This window comes from Filicampus tigris, chromosome 15, assembly GCF_054856515.1.
Source record: "Filicampus tigris isolate MCC_2025a chromosome 15, RoL_Ftig_1.0, whole genome shotgun sequence".
NCBI classification, from domain to species: domain Eukaryota; kingdom Metazoa; phylum Chordata; class Actinopteri; order Syngnathiformes; family Syngnathidae; genus Filicampus; species Filicampus tigris.
In genome coordinates, this window is record NC_141231.1 from 18,890,753 (window position 1) to 18,910,973 (window position 20,221).

At 42.3% G+C, this 20,221-nt stretch overlaps 4 protein-coding genes across 6 annotated transcripts; all 4 read right to left on the reverse strand.

The window, feature by feature from the left end:
• Nucleotides 1-351: 351 nt before the first annotated feature.
• Nucleotides 352-6,269, reverse strand: ess2 (ess-2 spliceosome associated protein). 2 transcript variants are annotated; one of them, XM_086054305.1, is made up of 10 exons: nucleotides 6,105-6,269; nucleotides 4,390-4,552; nucleotides 4,239-4,316; nucleotides 3,988-4,160; nucleotides 3,191-3,308; nucleotides 2,762-2,895; nucleotides 1,886-1,988; nucleotides 1,696-1,805; nucleotides 1,505-1,620; nucleotides 352-1,165 (listed from the first exon to the last, which is right to left on the reverse strand). In XM_086054305.1, the coding sequence occupies exons 1-10, from the start codon at nucleotides 6,177-6,179 to the stop codon at nucleotides 886-888; spliced, it is 1,350 nt and encodes a 449-aa protein (XP_085910431.1). In that variant the 5' UTR covers nucleotides 6,180-6,269; the 3' UTR covers nucleotides 352-885. The 2 variants fall into 2 exon arrangements, with proteins under 2 accessions (XP_085910431.1, XP_085910430.1); XM_086054304.1 differs by lacking the exon at nucleotides 6,105-6,269 and adding an exon at nucleotides 5,110-6,089.
• Nucleotides 6,270-6,613: 344 nt separating this feature from the next.
• On the reverse strand, nucleotides 6,614-11,125 carry LOC147135862 (homeobox protein goosecoid-2-like). 2 transcript variants are annotated; one of them, XM_086053205.1, is made up of 4 exons: nucleotides 9,005-11,125; nucleotides 8,682-8,882; nucleotides 8,235-8,542; nucleotides 6,614-7,076 (listed from the first exon to the last, which is right to left on the reverse strand). In XM_086053205.1, the coding sequence occupies exons 1-4, from the start codon at nucleotides 9,072-9,074 to the stop codon at nucleotides 6,999-7,001; spliced, it is 657 nt and encodes a 218-aa protein (XP_085909331.1). In that variant the 5' UTR covers nucleotides 9,075-11,125; the 3' UTR covers nucleotides 6,614-6,998. The 2 variants fall into 2 exon arrangements, with proteins under 2 accessions (XP_085909331.1, XP_085909330.1); XM_086053204.1 differs by lacking the exon at nucleotides 9,005-11,125 and having other exon boundaries at nucleotides 8,235-8,518; nucleotides 8,682-8,925.
• Nucleotides 11,126-11,269: 144 nt separating this feature from the next.
• Nucleotides 11,270-15,082, reverse strand: rnf185 (ring finger protein 185). Its single transcript, XM_086053206.1, has 6 exons — nucleotides 14,462-15,082; nucleotides 13,490-13,508; nucleotides 13,261-13,373; nucleotides 13,104-13,158; nucleotides 12,308-12,425; nucleotides 11,270-12,240 (listed from the first exon to the last, which is right to left on the reverse strand). The coding sequence occupies exons 1-6, from the start codon at nucleotides 14,680-14,682 to the stop codon at nucleotides 12,143-12,145; spliced, it is 624 nt and encodes a 207-aa protein (XP_085909332.1). The 5' UTR covers nucleotides 14,683-15,082; the 3' UTR covers nucleotides 11,270-12,142.
• A 793-nt stretch (nucleotides 15,083-15,875) lies between these two features.
• Nucleotides 15,876-20,177, reverse strand: LOC147135864 (chemerin-like receptor 1). Its single transcript, XM_086053203.1, has 4 exons — nucleotides 19,933-20,177; nucleotides 19,435-19,537; nucleotides 17,889-18,593; nucleotides 15,876-17,071 (listed from the first exon to the last, which is right to left on the reverse strand). The coding sequence occupies exons 1-4, from the start codon at nucleotides 20,054-20,056 to the stop codon at nucleotides 16,759-16,761; spliced, it is 1,245 nt and encodes a 414-aa protein (XP_085909329.1). The 5' UTR covers nucleotides 20,057-20,177; the 3' UTR covers nucleotides 15,876-16,758.
• Nucleotides 20,178-20,221: the final 44 nt, after the last annotated feature.

A 20,221-nucleotide genomic window follows, 5' to 3' on the forward strand; every position in this document is an offset into this window, starting at 1 on the left:
TATTAATTTTTCATTAACAGGTGATTTAATGTGGTCAATTAAAATTGCATGTTATAAATATACATTAACAATATTTTTCCCACCAATGGATTTTTTTAATTTAAACATGCTTATTTGATTAAATGTCCATGAGTAAATGGATTAAAAATGTTAAAATTAGAAAACATATTAAAATACTTAATTTTGCATGTACAGTGTATATATACATATACACACACTTTAACTTCATCTCCTTATCTACAAAACTAGCCCTAGCCCATCTGTTTGTTTCAAAGTCTAACGTGAACCTTGAGTTTGTTTTCCAACCCCTGATCTAGTGCGTATACAGAAAAAATGTACCACATCTCCACATATTGTGTACCCCCTTTCCTGTTTTATTTCCAGATAAAAAGTTTTTCATTGGTAAATAAGATTTCTAATTGCCTATAGATGCTACAAGATGGCATCTTGGCGCTAGTTTTCTATTAGCCGTCTTGTGACATCTGAGAACATTTGAGTAAGAGCACAAAAACAGTGCACAGGCAAGTTTTGCCCTGAATGAGGATAGGTTGAAAATAAAAAAAAATCAGAGTAGTTTTGGGAACACTGTACCAACTTTAGCTCTCTGTATTTTAATTATTAAAAAATACAGAAGGGAACATAGAAAGAAATTGTCGCATTTCAGACATATGCTGAATTTCAAACACGATATTTCCACCTGCGACACCGAGTAACATTACGACACGCTTTTGATAACAGCGCTTGGATATGTGTTGTACTCGTTCTATTTTGGTACAGGTGAACAACACAAATAAATACTAAATGGTCACCACCATGTAAAATGGCAAGGCAAAAATGCAAAGCAAATGAATTCCTGACATAGCGTTAAGTCCACCAAAATGTCCTTTAGAAAAAGTCTGCGGCTTTCCGTCTCTTGGGCAGCTGCAGCAGATTGTCGGTGAGGGACGACACATCGTGCGCTCCGGGCGTTTTGGCCTTGTCGGGCGTGGGTGTGGACGAGGGTGTGGCCGGCCCGCCGAAGGGCGACTTGCAACCGGCGGCGCGGTGCGAGGGCGACGGCGTGTAGCTGGCCCGTAGAGCTTTGTCTGTGTACTTGCTGGACGTGCGGTTGACCAGACGCTGCAGGGCTGGCGTCAGGGCTGGGCTGAGGCCTTTCGGGGTCAGGCTGCCACCCAAAAAAATGTATCCATTAATCCGCTCTAGCACCCCAAAAAACGCACCTGGCTTTTTTTTTTTTTTTTTTTTTTTAAATGCATTCTTGTAAGACTATGACCCTGACCAAAAAAATGATTTGATCCTTTTCAAAATCATAACTTCCAAAATAATGTATTCTATACGATAACATTCTTCCAAAAAGTTATAATTCAATCTCATAAAATTATTTTCATGAAAAATGAGACAGCTTTACTCTCCTAACTTTATGACTTAAGTGACTTTTTTCCCCCCAAAATATACTTCGGTATTCTAGAAAGAATGTACGATGCCTTTAAACAGCGGCGTTTACCTGGCCAGGTTTTCTGTGACTTTCCTCAAGGCCTCCTGTTTTTTTGCTCGATTTTTGGCAGCTGCTTCGTTGGCCATCTTCAAGCCCAGTCGCTCTCGTCTACCCGGCTCGGGAATCTGTTCAAACAACACACCGATAAGTATCCAAATCATCATACTGCTTTTATAAAACACCGCCGAACTTTCTGGTGCCTTAAATGAGGGGCCGTGGTTCCTCTCTGCGTACGGCGTGTCGGATCCGTCCAAGCGGAACGGGGTGCTCTCGATTTCTCCCCAGGTCATGAGAGGCGACTCGGCCACACCTGAAACAAGAGAACACATGATGTGGAGACTGAACACCCCCCCTTAAAAATAGTGCAAGTGCGTTTGCTGCGTTTCTCACCAGGGGCGGGGGAGGGCGTCCTTTCGAAGCCGTAACCGTTCACCGTGGGAGAATCGTGTGGGATCAACTCTTTACCGTCTGGACCCACCTTACCCTGCTTGAACTGGACCACACAGCATCACAGGGACAACATTACTTTTAGGGCAGACCAATTAATCGGATTAAGCTCTTAAAAAAAATTGAAATATAGCCTATAAAAAATAAATTTAAAAAAATAGTCCCCCCCAAAAATCTGCTAACGTTTGCAGATTTTTCTCTCTGTTGTAAAGTTAAATACTAAAGGACAAAGTAAAACAGTCACATGTTCTGCTATTAATTCATAACTTTGTTGTTGTAAAGGTTCAGGGACCCAAAACAATAATGTTATTCACTACAGAATTTAATTTGCAGATATTAGCGCTTATAAGATCTGCAAAAAAGTTTTTTCTTTTAAAGACATTATCACAGACAACACTCAAATAGCACCCCTCAAAAAAAAAAAAAAGGTCACCATTAGCCAATTTGCTCCCTGCTGTAAATTTAAACAAATGTGTCAAATTCATCTTTATTGTTGTCAGCGTTAAGGGACCAAAAAGTTATATTATTCATTATATGCATATATTTTTCAAATTAATCAGCTGATTCATCGGTTATGGGAATTTTACTCTGCCAAATCAGCCTAAAAACTCTATATTGGTCAGGCCCTAATATTTATTTAGACTCGCATCCGCTTTGCAGTTCATGCTCCCTTTTTTTTTTTTTTTGCCACCTTTAAAACAGGCTAATTTCAACGAAGCTTAAATGAGAAAAATGCAACTACCTGGGAACCGTTTTCAATCGTGGCGAATAGGTTTCTTTTAAAATTCTTTGTCGATGAGCACAACGCGTGTACGTCACCTGTGCGTTGAGCGCCGCAGCCTGCTGAATCTGGCTCTTGTTCAGCGCCTTGCTGAACGGGTCACCGGTGAAGCGCGTGTTCTTGTGAACCACCTCGCGGGGTTTCTTGAAGAGTGCGTCGTCGTCTTTGACGCCTGGTACAAGACGCAAGATGGAAAATGGACGTGTGAAGGCAAATTTTACGTTCAAGTCAAATGCCATGAATTAGTCCCAGTCTCCCAAAAAGAGCTCAAGGCACTGCTGTAGCTGCCAAAGCGTGAAATTAATCAAGTAAACATTTTGTTATCAGACTAGTCCTGAATATATGTGCCTTTAAATTAAGATATTTTTTTTTTACCCAAAATGATGGTCGAAATTGGACATAATTATGAACATTAAAAGTTCTACTGCACATCATGGATTTTTTTTTTTTTTTTAAATTAATTGTACCTTCTGGATAATACATCAAGGCGTTCTTTGCTTTATATTCCCACGTTTCCAGGCCGGCTTTGACACACTCAAGAGCGGCCTTCTCTGCTGGTGGTAAAGCAAGGTTCTGCTCATGACGCTGGGGAGCAAAAAAAAAAAATCAAAAACAAAAAGTCAAAACAGTAACAATAAAAAACATGTCAGCGATAAAACATATCAGTGCTGTCAGTCGTAATCCACGCATCTCCAAAATGACCACTTTTTAGGACGAGAAGACAAACACCAAACTTGCTCGAGTTGAAGGCTGCAAGAATCGTTTGCATGATTAATTGGCAAACTAACCCTTAGGAATAGACGAATCAGATAAAACAAAATATGTTTTCAATAATCCCCAAAAAAAGATGGACATTATTTCAAATCAATGATTTATAATTGAGTTACTGGTTTGGTTGGTAACATGTCAAAAAATCGGCCAAAATCTTGGTCATTGTTTTCCAAAGTGTGTTAATAATGACCATTTCACGATTGCTCATTCCCATTATCACATCTATGGCATTGGGCATTTTATGTTAGCATTAAGCTAGTGGCCTTAGTTCTTTAGACTAAATGAGATGGTTCAGTCAAACAATTTGACATTTAACAGTACAACTCAACCAGGAGTGAGCGATAAACAGCTTCACACAAGCATGCTCGGCATCCTATTTGGAGAACAGTGTGAGCGAGAGTCTTCTTTTCTTTTTCTCAGAGTAATGCTACGGAAGAGCTTCCCAATTCGTGACAGAGAGAAGAGCGAGAAGATCAGGGGTTCACTGTATTGCCTGTTTGAACTCGTCTTCGGCCTCATACAGCCACGCGTGCTTCATCTTCTCCTTGTCCTCGGCCAGCTCCATGATCTGCTCAAACGATGCGTTGTCCTCGCTGGTGTTTTTAGCCAGGAAGCGATCCAGCGAGGGCAGCTCCTTCTCCTCGCCCTTGTCGCCCGCCACGCTTTCTGCGCACAAGAAACCATCCGCCGACATCAAACAACAGTCTAGTGGAAGAACAACAGCCGTACGTCCGAGCGCCTTGCCGGCATCTGCGCCTCTGTTGGAGATGGATGGCGATCCCACGCGGCCCACTGGTGTCTCAAAGCTCGCCGGTGTCACGTCTAACACAACAGAAAGTCATTTAGCGAGCACGATATGAGAGTTTCACAAAATAACCCGAATTGTTTTACTCACAGGGGGCAGAGGATTGGGGGGTGTTTTTGGACTTCCCATAGCGGATGGAGATTTCTCTCATGCGCTCCAGGTCTCCGCTTTCCTCGGCGTCCAGATAGTCCTTCTGCGCCTGCAATTTGGTCACGTCCGGGAAAAAGTCCCTCTGGATGATCTTCTCCAAGCTCTGTTAAAACACACCAAAAACACATCAAACTTGTTTTGATCGCGGATCAATTCAAAACACTTCAATCTCAAATCATCTTTCCCTACTGAAAGGAATGGAATGCAGTTAATCGCGTCCAGCATGTAATTTGTTATTTTAAATGAAAAAAAGGCACTCTATAATATTACAGTGAAGAAAAACATACAGGAGTGACAGAATTAAATACAATTACTCGTTCACTGCCATGGATGAGACTTGTCATTTAGAAACCAAACCTTCCCTGCCAATGATGACTTGTAGGGCTGCCACTAAGACAGTCACAAAAAAAGCAGTCTGCTGTCATTGAGGAGAGCAGAAATCTGAGAATATTTAAGGTTGAGAGACTGAAATTTCAAGGAAAATGATCATCAATTCGTTGCTGATTACTCAATCACCGCAACTCTAATAAACCGCGTGAAGCCTTTCTTTTGTCTATGCATCACCAAAGTATCAACAAAGATTTCACAAGTTGTTCAAATCTCGACCCGCACATGCGCATTCATCTAAATGACGTGCCCCTTGACGCCCACGCGCCCTACCTCAATGTAATCCTCCTCGTTCAGAACCTTTTTGTGCAGCTTCTCTGCGTCGGCGTCGGCGTCTTTGGGCTCCGGCCTGAGGGCGACGGCGCTAAGGGCGGCAGGCACCAGAGTGCCGCACAGGGCTCTCCTGACGCTGGCGCTGCCGTCCATGGCGCTGCCACTGGCCCCCTCGCTGGAAAGCGAAATGCGGCGAGGCTAACAGCTAACCGTCTTGCAACAGCGGCCTTGCTATTCCGTCCAGTCGCAGCACAAGTGCTTCAATGAGTCGTTAAATGTTCCCCATGTAATATAGTTGTATCTCTTTTGCGCTAAATTGCGTGTTGTATACGCAGGCGTTGCGATGACGAAGTCCTCACATTAGTACCGGAAAACACAATGGCGATAAACAGACTGAGGCGTGACGTCACCGGAAGTAGTCTACTTCTTGAGGAGATTCGCGATGCGGACACATGACTGCCACGAGCAGGACAATAACAGAACTACCGTTAAGGACTTGCAATTTAACCAATGGCCCACCAGGTGGTAGTGTTTCGCTATTATTATTCCTTTTCAAAGAGAATTGGCGTGGCTACGCTTATGTCTAAGCCATTGAAGGTTGTCTCGACGTGGGGTGTTTTGACGCGTTAGATCGCGTTGATGTCCTCTGATGAAGTGTAGTGTTGACGAACGGTCACCAAAACTGTATTGCTCCCTCTAACTGCACACCTGCAAACTGAATGGTGAGACCGAACAGTCAACTTGGTGAATTACACATATGTAAATGAAATGGCTCCCACAAGAATTATTGCACGAATGTGGTCCCAGTCCCACTATTATTTGATTACGTTTATAATCTATTATTACCTTTATATGAAACGTTAAATACTATTTATAGACTAAGAAGGCGGACGTTTTAATTTCCTCCTACTCCTTTTGAAAATGTAAACCACGCCGAACGATGTATTTTTTTTTGTTCCTATCGTTATCCGTCCCTGTTCATTTTGTTGCCTAACCGTAGTCGGGAGACGCTGGGGAGATCTTTCTCCATGGCCGGAGTTGCCTTCGGGATCGCGGTCGTCGCATGTCATCGAAACGGTGTAGCTCAGAAGCTCAACAACACGTCACAGGGGGACAAAGATGACACTGTTTTAATATTCTCTCTCTCGTCACACCATCGTACACTTACATACACGCTCTCCCGCCCTCTTGCTCACGCATGCGCAAAACCCACCCACGTCACGCATAAACTGTCACAACACCCGCAACACTATGTTCAAATAAAGTCGTCACTCAATCAATAATAGCTGTACTTTTGAGACATTCAAAGCTTTTTTTTTTATAATAAAAACAGTTTATAAAGACAACATGCTGGAATGTAAGAATAATTGTAATTAATATTCAACAAATACTTTTGTTAGTAGTAGCAAACTAGTCAGTAAACTATCAAAACTCCACAGGGATGAATGTATGTTTTTTTTTTTTTTTTAAAGTAACTTTTTTGTGTCGTGTGCGCAAACTTGGCAACCAGAGTGCAGACTAAGCCATTTCATCAAACATATTTATGGACAGTGCACAAAAGATAAAAGAGTAATATATTTGCACTCAATGATGATTTTTTGATTAAATCGGGAAAAAGAAAATGACAATTTGCAAGGTTTGCAACAATGCATTAACCCCAATGTTTTCTGTAATGCATTTTCCTTTTCAAAACAACTTTATTTGTTCACAAGGACACTTTTTTTTAATACAAAGTGTGCTGTGACTTGATGCTAGCCTATCAAACATCATTCTTTCCAGTAACTCAAACATTCAAAATAGTCTACATTCTTTCATTCAAAATTGAATGGTACAAAGTGTACTGTTTATAAATGACTTAGTGACATAAAGTGATGGGGATCTATACAAAGTTAGTTTTCAGTATTTCTTGGATTAAACGAGAGTCTTCTCTGGCGCCTCCACTTGGCTCTGCGGTTTTTAAACCAAACCTAAAAACAGGACAAAGCAAAAAAAAAAAAAAAAAAGGTGAATTTATTTCTTTTTTCAAAAGTCAAGAGTTTGCTCGTCCCCAACATTGTCCATTCTCGTTGAGCAAATACAGCTATACCAATTCACCAATGGAATGAAGTGATATAAAACAATCCAGATTTGCTCAATAAAAAAACTCAGACACATTTTCAAGTTCGAAACAGAGTATATCAAACTAAGAACAGAACCCGAGGGGATGGGGATGGCATCCGTTGCCGCTGTCTCATAAACCAACATAGAAAACAAAGATACAAAATACATTTAAGGTATAGCAGGGTTTGGAAAGTTAAGTCGGGAGTCCTCAAGTCAAATAAAGTCAAATCTTTTGGGAGAAATGAGAGTAATCCACCTGCCCTAAATTTGGTAGAATTTATCCTTCTGAACTCTAACTTGATAATACAATGTCAATTTTATTTGTATCTCATTGAAAGACAAATAAGTTAATTTCTACTAATCTCCTGAAAAAATGATTTAAATTTATAGAGCCAAAAACAAGAAATATTACAACTTTATTCATTTATTTCAAACAAACAAAAACTGTATTTTTGTTGCAGCATCTATTTTGTTTCAAACAAAACAAAACATTTTTGGGGGTGATTAAAAATTTTAATAAATTCACACACTAAGAATGAATTCATTCTTTTTTTAATCCAAAATAAGATTAAATCCTCCACACTGTAAAATATTTTTTTTACCATTTCAAATAAAAAATAAAAAAAACATTTAGAGACACTTTTTGTTACAAAATGTGAATAATTGTTCCTGTTGAAAAATCATATTTAAAAAAGAAATAAAACCACAAAAAAAAAAGAACACGTTCTCTGATGCACCTCCAAATTAAAATGAATGAATAATAGAAACAATATCAGTTGTTGGGATGAAACAATAAGTCATTAAAAAAAATCATTACAAATATTTTTTGCTAAGATTCAAAAACTATAAATATATTTGTATTTGTGTTCAAAAAATAAAGACACATACTCTGTTCGGACATGGAAGTACATGGTTGTTGTTGGACATTTTATTTGGCTATTCAAGATAATTCTCTTTTTAAAAATGTTTTTTTAATTTTTTTTTTTTTTAATTGTCCCTCCCTGGCCACCGTAGCTCCCGCTTACCTCCACCCTCTCTTCTCGGAGGCGAGTGCTCTGTGCTAGCTTTTCCCGAGTGTTGACGTCTGGGTAGTGGTTCTGCTGGAAGAGTTCCTCCAGCGCGTCCAGCTGATCCTCGGTGAAGATGGTTCGGTGTCGCCGGGTCCTCCTCGACGTCTGGGCCACTGCCGCTTCCTCTTCTTCTTCTTCTTCTTCTCGGACGCCAGGCTCCGGCGTCGCTGCCCACAATGCTTGGGAGGGAAGCCCAGCAAGTGTTTGTGGTAATGGGACCACACAGGAGCAGCTCTTGCCTTGAGGGAGGTCAGTCATCATGACTCCACAGCAACAAGACAAACACACTTCAATAAATTAAATTTAAAAAAAAAAAAGAAAAGGCTCAAAACTCAAATCCAAATTTTCCTTGTGTGCAAATAAACAAAGACACAAAATTCATACCCCGGTCTGGGGTCTTACCTTGACGAGGACAATCAGTCCTCTCATCTCCGCAACAGCACCACCAGCAGCAGCAGCAGCAGCAGCAGCAACGGCATAAACACGACCACACCGCTGGATTATCCCGGGCCGCATCTGGATAATTCCTCAGGATGTCTTCGATGGTGAACGGGAACTTTTGCCTCTCCATGTCGACAGCCTCCGCAACACTGGGACCAGCTCCTTGCAGAACACCACATGGGAGACTTTAAATAAATAAAATAAAACGGTAAAAAGGTAAAATCCCCTCTGCCAGACACGAACCAGCTAATCTGGGCTAGTTTTTGTGAAAAGGTTAATCTCACCTCCTTCATTCCTTTTCATCCGATTTTGGCTGCATAAAATGAGATGTGGAAAAGCGCCAAAGATCCTCATTGTTGGCGGGTTTACGGAGAAAATCTCGGTATTAGGAAGGCGGATTTAGAAGGGGGGGGAAAAGAGGAGCAAGTTTTCAGTCATCATCTCTGATTTCTCCCATATTAACCAATGAATGTGGATTATGATATGATACAGATGGACGATGAAGCCATCTCGTTGCGTGTTAACAATTCACTTTTTACACATTTTATCGGCGTGGCACAGAGTTGATTTCATAGCAGGGTGGCAATAGCGGCAGAATTAATGGATTTCCACAATGTGTCCTAAGCTCCTCACATGCGGCCTTTGGAGAGCAGATAACAATAAACGCCATCTCATCCCTTTCACGCCGGTTTTAATAGCTTGCCAGATGCTATCTGCGCTCATTGTGCGCCTCAAACGCCTCACATTTCATTACAGGGGATTAAGACCATAAAAAGATGCCGTTTGCTATGTTGCTCAAGTCATATTTGCTCAGCGATGGGCTTTTATTGAGTAGAAGAAAAAAAAGGAAATATGATTTAACATCAAATGGACGGTCACCTGATTTAAATTTCTTGATTGAGTATGGAGAGAAACTTAATTGATGGATCATTTGATTTTGGGGTTCAAGACAATGTGTGATGTCATGTTGACTTCTTTAAACAGCAGATAAAATGCCCATTCCTACCTTCTTAAAAAAAAAAAAAAAAAAAAAACACTCACTGACTATGTCATTAGTAAGAAATACTCTTAAATTCAGTAGCCCCTCGCTTATCGAAAACTCGTAAAGTAACGACCATCTATTTTCAACTATTGATTCCAATTATCGGTAGCAATGATTAGAATCCTTTAAACAATTGCTACTTATTACGCACTGAGCAGCAACGCATACAAATACATTGTGCAGCAATACTCACAGGTGTTTTTCTGCGGTTGGAACGATGACAGACAGTGCTGCTGAAGTAGGGGACCACCTCAGCCTCCTCTTCTTCTTCTTCTTCTTCTTAATAATGCCGCGTGCCTTCCAGTAGAGCGTGGCCTGTTGTTCTTTTTTCAATTATTTCCCAATGGAAAGTGTTGAAACTCTCACCGATCACTTCGACTGTCTGAGAAGTCTCAGACTTCCACCTGTTCACTCCGTGGGAGCCTTGCGGCATTCTGTCTCCTCAAGATTGAAAGTCACAACGGGTCAGAAATCCTCATCAGCCCAAGTTAGTCTTCAAAACGCTGGTTGTTCGTGATTCAAGTACGCGTATCAGCAATATGCCAAAAGTGTTTTGTCAATCTTCAACTTAAGGTCAGGTGTAATGCATCTTTCTGAGCAGGCTAGATTTGTTCTTTGTGCTAGGTTTTATCCTCATGAGATACAAGTAGCTAATGTGATTTTGCAGGCCTGTTTTGTTGAAAATCGATAGCCGTAATGCTTCAGTCAAGAAGGAACTAGTCAGCCGCAAGAATAGGTCTCCGCGCATTTTCCTTCCCTGCCCATTATACAGCTGCAGTCTCAAACTTTTAAAATTGAGTTCAGGGAAATGAATGAAACCATCGTTGTTGGCTTTGGTAAACTAGTAAAGCCTTTCCTCTTGTCAAAAGGCTCAACGTGACCCATTTTAATGTCGAATGCTGGCGGCAGCAATGTCTGGGTCTGTTTTTTTTGTGTTTTTTTTTAAATCAATCGCAAGTAAATATATTCACATTTTGGGGGATGAGTTAAATGTGTTCATGTTGATACACAAAAGTATGACCGCAAAACACATTAGAACACCAAGTGAAGAGTGCCAATGTTGAGCAACTCCAAAAGTATGCTGCTTTTTAATTGGCTGAAAAACAATGTTTTTGGAGTTGTAAAGCTCCCGCCTGACAGCGACAAAATGAGAGTTTGAGCAACATTCAACTGACCTGCCGCTAATGCTAATCTGCGCTAACACTGCAGCTTTGCTTCCGTGTGGACCTCCGGTGGTAGGAACGTCGTGGGCAGAGAAAACACGAGATGGGGGCGGCGTTTGGTGAAGGAGCCTTATTGTGTCATCATGATCTTGCTCACAGACATTTGATCAACATTACAAACTCAAATCTTCCCCTTTTGAGGCAGAATCAAATCCTTCTGACCCAAACTGTATGATTCAAAACAAGGAATTTAAAATATCATTTTCATCGGTCAATTGTGGCTGCAATACAACTTCATATTGACAAAGAGCTGAAGTTGAGAAAAATCAGGCAAATTGACACCCTTGCAAAGCAGCAATTTAATGTGTTTTCTCCTCATCAGAACAAAAACACTTTATAGTTTTCATTGACACAAATGTACATAGTGATTTATATATTTTCATCAAGCGCACCTTCCTTTTGAATTAGTCATTGTCCACGCACAAGCACACCTCTCAACATTCTGTGAGTATTTTCATTTGTCTTTCACTTATATTGAAATGTTATTTAAATTTGAATATTGAAAGAAAGAAAAAAAGGCTAAAATTTGAACATTTTCACTGGAAAGTGACAATGTATTAGTGACGCATAGTAAAGTGATCAAACAAGTCATTGAAACATTATTATTAACATTCTCTTTAACTTCATCTAAAATAAAGAGAAAATCTGTGCGTAGTTGACGCCCCCTCTGCTAAAAAGTTTGAGAATTGCCAAGAGATGCCAAGAGATGCGTGAGCCCTTGGGCCTGGCTAAATGAAGCTCCTCCCCTCACTTCAACATAGATCCTTGGTATCAAGATGGAGCCAAAGCAATACAGAATTACAGGACAAAATTAGCTAAATCAGCGATTCATGAGTAGCCAATCACGAAAACGCGGGGGAACGACAAACGACTCAATTCAGCCGATCGACGTGGACAAATGGGTGATGACTGAAATCCATTTCAGGCTCATTGGCATTATTATTGTTTTAAATCAGCCATCACTTCATTGGATGCATTAGGGACACTTTCAGACGAGAGCTGCATTATCAATTGTGCTGTGTTAATAAGTCCGCAGTCAGCTCTTATTTCGATTTAGAATCAAGGCTTCAATGTCACATGGCTTCCGAATGAAAGGAAAACAAGAGAGTCTTATCTGGTCTCTGATGATGAATTAAGTGGTAAATCCCATGTTGCCTTCACGCAATGAGGAGCCAAAACATGATGACCAGCGCCACGAAGAGGAAGAGTCGGGACAGGAACTGTTCGTCCATGTGCTGCGGGGTTCCTGGGGCAGCTGAGTGGAGGATTGGGGGAGAAAATTAGGATTGCGAGACCATCGGTTCACACGTACGCCCAAGTACCTGGAGGGGGTCTGCCGTCGTTTATGTTAAAGGCTGTGGCAAAAATGCCAAAGGGGAAGGCGCCGATTCCAAAGGACATCTGAAAACCTCCGTCCCCAAAGCCAAATCCCTGGAAGCCCTGTGAACGTGGAGAGCGTTTGGGTGTCCAGTGTTCAGAAAAGTGCCATATAAAATCTCATGCATTATTATTATTATTATTATTATTATTATTATGGCAGGGTGAGGCATCACTGCCCACTGGTGGCTAATTACCACGATACACACTGGGTGGCTGGAACGGATTATTGGCAGCCCATGGGAGGGAGTGTAACACACTTTGAGAATCAGTGGAATAAACTTTACTACATTAGAGCCATATGGAAACATTTCAGATGTAAATATGTGCCATTAGGGGTATACCAAACATTTAATAGGATGTTTTAAAATTCGATGTTTGAGCTGTATACACATTAAATATGACGTAAATATGCTACATTTTTAAATTGCCCCTCGGGGACAAATGAAGTGTTTTTGATTGATTGACATTGGAGGTTTTAGAGGTCATATTACATGGTGTGTTGCTCGTGGCCTGTGCAGTCACGTGGCAGTTGCTCTCATTTAAATCAATGCGGGGAAATGTAAGCTCACCATCAAAGTAAACTCAGATATGGAAGGTGTGTCATTTGAAATATGCATGAAAATAGACAACATGAAATGGGAATTGTGCACTTGGACCTGCGGTGGGAATCCAGCCTGTGACACAGCTTTGTGTATTCATGCGGTGCGTTCAGTGACACACGTTCAGAGTGGTACTTACGCCGCGGTTTTCTGGCTCGGGCCTCTGGCCTTGTGGTCGCGGGGGTGTTTTTTCTCTGGGGGAAAAAAAACAAACAAAAAAGTGGCTTTGACTTTGACTTGAGTGAGGTGTCACTATGACCCCGCTGCTGTTTTGTACTGAACAGCTTCCTTCCTACCTGGGGTCCTGCTGACCGGTGCTTCCGCGCCCATATAAGGGGATGACTTTGTCCCTGCTGATGCCGGCTTTACACACTGGGCACACTTGTCTGCTGGGTCTCGTCTCCAACCACTTGAAAAACAAACAAGGTGTGTGTCAATTTTTCCATATTGTATGTAAACTTCTGGTTTCAACTGTAGATGATGGCTCAGACTATTAAGTGTTTGTACAAAGACAGTTGTGCTTACCTGGTGCAAACAAGGCCAGCTGGTGGGAAATCAAGATTGATTGAGGAGCATTGGGAAAGAAAGATGTCACGTTAGATGTATAAGACAAGGTATCAAAACACAATATTCAAGCAGGATTTCGCACACTCTCTGTCACTGCGAACCGTCCAAATGATCAAACTTTTGATGTGGAGCTCAGACCACATTAGGCAGCGTTGGAAAAAAATGCTCGTCAGTTTTAGATCGGCCATCTATCAAGGTTCGATTGTGAATGTCACGGCTCATCTGTTTTCTGGATTTGGTCAACTGACATTCGCCATGTCAGCCCTTGGGCATTTTGATGTCAATTTCAGTCGACAGTAGGAGGCGCTGGCACATAAAATGTCAGCCTTCTTGGATGGCTGAGAACGAATTATCCTTCTCAATTCTTATATCACGTTTAGACTAGCGGGGGCACATATTATTGCAAAGATTTAATTTCATTTTTTTTACTTGGGCTTTAATTTTTATTCTTAAAGTATTATACCTGGTATTTTGTGTGTCAATAGTTCTATGAACTATTTGTACTTAGTATTGCAATGAAATATTATGGACCTCTTTGATAGACCATCACTAGAAATGCTAGATTTCAAAATCAGTCTAATAATTGCTTATTGTTGAGTTAACCCCGAATCTTTCAGTCAATTCACAAAAATAGACATGTTTGCTCTTCAAATTATGGTAGATTGTCTTTTACTTGTATAGCGCTTTTCCACCTATTAAGGCACGCAAAGCGCTTCACAATGTTACCTCATTTACCGCCTGATGATCGGGAGACACTGGGGGTTCGGTAACTTGCTCAAGGACACTTCAACATAGTCACGAGCGAGGGCTGGGGATCAAACCCACAACCTCTGGGTTGGGAGACGACCAGTCTAACTACACTGAATCATGCCTGCCCCGATGATGTTGGATTGAGCAAATCCACCGGCGTCGTGGAGCTTTTTTCCCTACCAGAAGAGGTGTCCACACAGGCTGATGACGGCATCCTTGGCGGTGTCCAGACAAATGTTGCACTCAAACGTGCTGTCCTGGTTGCCGCCGTCGCCCCCGGTCGAGCTGCTGGATCCGGAGCTCGCATTCTCGGCGGCGGCGGCGGCGGCTGCTGCTCCTACTCCTTCTCCTGCAGGGGAGCCGCTGGCCAGGGGAGGTGACGGGGGGGCCGCGGTGGCCATTTAAACTGCAGCTCCAGTCGGTTGACAACTATGCACAGCCGGCTGGCGAAGCTCCGCCGACATCCAACACGTTAAAAGGCGCACATGAAACCACCGGGAAGGGCCCCAAGTCTCCGGAGTTCGACGTTGAGAATGGAGTCGAAGCTAGCAAGCTACACAGCTGTTTGCTTGCTTCCTGGTGTGAAGCCGTCGTCCGAGCCAGGCTAACAGCACAGCTCGGCGACAGAACGAAAGGATACCGATCGGCTGTGCGACCCAAACACGGCAAAGTATTCAAAAGACGCGTTAAAAGCGAAAGTCCGAGCTTGTTGTTCGAAGTTGAGGGGGAACTAGCTACGTCACATAGCTGGGGAGTTGGACTTCTTCTTGACGAAAAAAAAAGTAAAAAGTACACAGCGCTATCTACCGTCAGGAGGACTTTAGTGACGCTATATTTTGGAAATTCAACTTGAGGAAAAACGAGACGACGAGGAAAAACACACACGTTTGTGACTTAATTTTGCAAATAAGTGTTAAATAAAATATGTTTGCATATAATGACGCATTTTGTATTAAACAAAAATATGCTCCTCCCCCGGGCGATTAAGCCCCTCTGCCCTTGTGGGTGCCACAAGCAGTATGCGTTCGCGAACGCGCTATGATGGGTCCAATGCAGAGGTCAAAATTTGTGTACACGCCCAAAGAAAGGGGATCACCTTTGTTTTCCAACAAGGTAAACAGCGTTCTTCTACATAAACACGTAGTGGCCCACAGATCAGGTCACCTAAAGTTCACATGCGCTGGCCAGTACAAATTCCATAAATAAACACGATTTGAGGCTTTAATAAGGAATAGTTTGAACAAGACAGAAATCCCTGAAAACATAAGATGTTAAATTTAGTTCGATTTACACTGCAAAAAGTAAACATCACATGCAAAAAAAGCAACTACACATACCAGGTAATATTTTCTTAAAGGCTTGAATCATACCATATAAAAACACTGAATATGAACTAATCATTGAAATTGATATTTCACCGCATGTCTGGGTAATTACGCAGGGCCCGTGACAGTTCTTGCAGTGCCACCACAACATGGCTCACAGTGGGCCTCCGAAAGGCTTAATGTAGGACCCTGGTTTAATATTTTTTTCCATCAAAACAATTTTTGAAAAATACAATTAAAGAAACATTTCGAAACCAGGCAGGCACAAATTGAAAATAGACTTTTTAATGAAAGGTGTTGAAGTGGAAATGAAAATACCGGTCAATAAAATGTAACAAAGCACAACAGATGTGGAAGTTAAATAGTCAACTCAAGCGCAATTTCAAACAAGCTCTTGATTAACTCCATGTTAACCATCCTGTTATGTTGCAGGTCCCATTGAGCCATGTGAAGTGTTTTCTGTTTGAGGTAGTCGTCAAAAAAGCCTGGCACTTCAGTCTCGCCCACACCCGCTTACACTTCCTATTTGTCAAAACATGACTATGAGCTGTAGTGGCTTCAAACCAAAATGGCTGCCATCCTGTTCGATTTCAGCCATGGGGCCTTGAGACTGTTTTTGTACGTCCTGTTATGATAGACATGTACACTCAATTCGATTCATGAAAATGGTTGGAGGGGGCATTTTATTTCTAACTTTCCGGGACACAAAAGAATTTACCCGCAAACTCTGCTTTAAAAAAAAAAGCCCAAAAACGTCCTGTTCAATTTGGGGTATGGATCGTTGAGACTTTTGCATGCATTCTGTTACAAAAAGAAACAGATCTACCCAATTTTTTGAAAATCTGCCAAACTAGTTTTGGGGGTTGATTTTTTTTTTTGGTAATATGGCAATAATGAGTGAAATGGCCTAAAATGGCCGACTCCGTGATCAATTGTAGGCATCTGTCCCCGAGACTTATTCCCGTGTCCTACGTTTATAAACTTGCACACCAAATTTCCTTTCAATCGGTGAAAATGATGTGAAGAATTGAGGAGTTTGGTGACATTGATGTTCCCCGAAAAGGCAACTCAATCATCAAATAAAGAGTGATCACAAGAGGGCTTACGCACACACAGTACATATCTTCACCAACATCCAAATGGCAAACAGGATCAAAAGTTTTGAATGTTTTGCACCGACTGAGAACGTCCTGGGCGGAAATCCTCCGCCATCACCGACTCCAACCTTTGCGTCAGCGAGCTTCTTAAGATTTGGTTGAAGTCATTCCCGATGAAAACATAGAGAATGGGCGACAGAAAGCTGTTTGCCGCCGCCAGAGTGGCCCCAACTTTCATCCCTGTGTGAAGACTCTCCAGGCTGAGGTTCTTCACGTCCAACTCCAGGAGAACAAACGTGTGGTAGGGAGCCCAGCACACAAAGAAGCAGGAGATGAGCGCCGCCATGATTTTGTAGGGCTTGGTGGATCTAAATGAATGAAAAGGAGGTTAATGGTGGCGTTATAAGGAGTAGAAGTGGAGGAGGTGCACAAGTTGAAGAACTTGGGATCAAGCTCGACGTAAAAGAGCGAGGACCTAATCCGCCGAGCAACGTTAGCCTCGGTCATTTAACAGGACCTGGTTTAGCAAGAAGGCTTGGATGACAGCAAGTAAAATGGCTCGGCCAATGCTTTATTTTGCTTCCTAGGGCTCATTTTTATTTTTTAAACGTCAACACCTGAACCGGTGCGGTGCCAAAGTACTTACCCTCGACAAAATCTGTATCCCCTGGCCGCGGGAGCACCTGCCAGAATCTGCACCCCCCCTTCAAATCACAAAAAGGTGAACCCCAACTATCCAGTGACTTATTCTGTCTATTCCCGAGACCGTGTTGAGTAACTGTAGCAAATATGAGCAGGATCCCTTTTTCCTAGGCAAAGCTGCTAGGGGATACAGATTCTGGCGGGCCAACATGCTAGCAGAGCAACCTGCTAGCAGGCTGTTGCGGCCTGCCAGAATCTGTATCCCCAAGCAACTTTGCTACTTATCTTAGGTTCCCGCCTCTGCGACCAGATCACAGACAAGCAGAAAATGGATGGCTGGATGCTCCAATGTCAGTGGGCGAGCCGTTGGCAATACGCATGAAGCAGTCAAAACGCCGATGGCCTCATGTCTGACGGAATGATACTTGCCGCAAAACAGAAACAGGTTGTACCGCAACTTTTGAGACAGCCTATATTCTCTGTATAGCTATAAACCAGCAGTCACCACCGGCTCAACCCAACGGAAAGAAGAAGACGTTAGACCTGATGCTCGTCCCTCGCAGCTTGGCAGCCAGCACCGAGCTGCACAACACGATCACCAGGAAGGGCACCAGGAAGCCGCATACAAAGCGGCTCAACGCCACCGCCTTGTGTCTGGACGGCTCCGTGTAGCCCGTGTAGCACAGGACCACGTCCCCTCGCAGCGCCGTTTGCCGGAAAATGAGCGAGGGCAGAGTGAGGAGGGCCGAGAGGGCCCACATGAGCACCACGGCCGCCGAGGCCCCGCGGACCGTGCGGTGGTTCCGTGACCACACGGGCAAGGAGGCCACCACGCATCGGTCAGCGCTGATCAGAACTAAAAGGAAGACGCTGCTGTACATGTTGAGGAACAGCGCCGAGGACGTCAGCTTGCACAGCGCCAGTCCGAAAGGCCAGTGCGAGGTGAGCATGTAGAGCACCTCCAGGGGCAGGAGGGTGCAGAACAACAAGTCGGAGATGGCCAGACTCAGGTACCAAGTGGTGATGACCGTTCTTTTCATCTTCCAGCCGCAGATCCAGATCACCAGAGAGTTCCCCGCCAGGCCCAGCACGCAGACGAAGACGTTGACGGCCACAAGGAAAGGCGTCAAAGACGCATGGCGACTGCCAACATTCAGCGCGCCAAAGACGCTGACGTTTGTTTCCGTTTCGTTGTCTGCGGTGTAATCTCCATACTCGATGTAATCCACACTCATCTTGGATGCTCTCCTGAAATATCACACAAATAGGTTTTAACTGGATTTAACCCCCACAAGAAAAGTTCCTTTGGCAGATTTTTTTTTTTTTTTTGCTTTGACTTGCATGCAATAGCAGAGTTTTGCGTGAGCGTCAGGCTCTCCGCAGCTCCAGTGATGTGGAAAAGAAAAAGAAGCAATTAATGTGCAACCTCTTAGTGGAGCTTGGATTTACTAACAAATCTGTATACAAACTTTTTTTGGGGGGGGTCACATATTGATAAGATAAGATAAGAATGCCTTTATTGATCCCACAGTGGGGAAATTTTCGTTGTTACAGTAGATTGTTGTTGTTACAGATTGGGTTGATTATGATTCTTGACATGTCGCATTTCATGTTGATTTGTTTATTTCTTTTCTGAAAGTTAGTTTTGTGTCTTTGTCATAAAGCAAACCCCATGAGACAATAACCCAATTAAGAAGCATGACAATGCATACATTTGCAAGTAGAACTGGTTTTAAATACTTTATTGCGCAATCAATTATTTTGTTGCGTAACCAAACAATAAAAAGAATGAGTTAAACATTACTCGCCCCCCTGGTGCAACCCATTCAAAACTTAACAAAAACGGACGCCCCCATCCAAAACACATAAAAAGCCCTATTCAAAATATTCACTCAAAAGTAAAGTATCTTCTCGTACGACGTTTAAGTTTCCTTTCAGGGCCAACCTTCACTTTTGAAAATGTCATTTATTCTTACTAATTTCTGCTGAATCCTATAAATTCCCATTACACCCAATGGAAAGCTTCCAATTTTGAAAATTTCAGTTTTACAACCCTAGTCAAGAAAAAAAAAACATTTCTAGTACTCACTTTGCGTGCTGGCTTGGGTTTGAAGTAATCCAGACATAAAACGTATTTCTGCTGACTCCCATGCAACTATGCAACTTCCCATTTCTTGCTTCCTGGCAAGTTCCTGAAAAAAAAGACACCATATGAGATGTGATTTTCCCCCTTATCTTTTTCATTGTCAAGCATTCACTTTATTGTAAAGCATAAATCAGCATGGGACCAGCTGGGTAGCCCCCCAAGGACCACATGAGTAGTCTGTTGGCCTGTTCTAAACAGATGATGGGACGTTGTCATTTAAAAATACAAAGACTTGCTATTAAGAGAAATAAAGTGTTGTATGTGGATATTTGTCTGTTCCCTAATGTGTTCCATCGTTGTTGTTAGTATTGTGAGAAATCATTAACATATTCAGCGTCTTCAAATTGATGATTATCATTATTAATAATTACATCTAATGAAAGGTAATTTGAGGAACTTTTGTTATTTCAGAAGTGTGTTTCAAACTTTCGCATTAAGTACCCAAGAAGTAGCTCTCAGTTTGGATTAGCGACAACTGAATTCTACGTGGAAAGATAAAGTGCGCCGGTCTCATTGAAGTGTACAAGTCATAGAAGTGCACGTAGTCTTCGAGAGCACGAGACATTTGGCAATTTTGCTGTTTAAAATTAAATCAAAACTTCAGTGAAGATGTAGTAAAGTAAAATCTCGGGCTCGGTTTTCTCGTCGATGGGAGCTATGGCTCCATTTCGGCTATTTGCGGTTCCCGCCATTTTGGCCAAATCCGCAATGAATTGTGGGCAATATACTT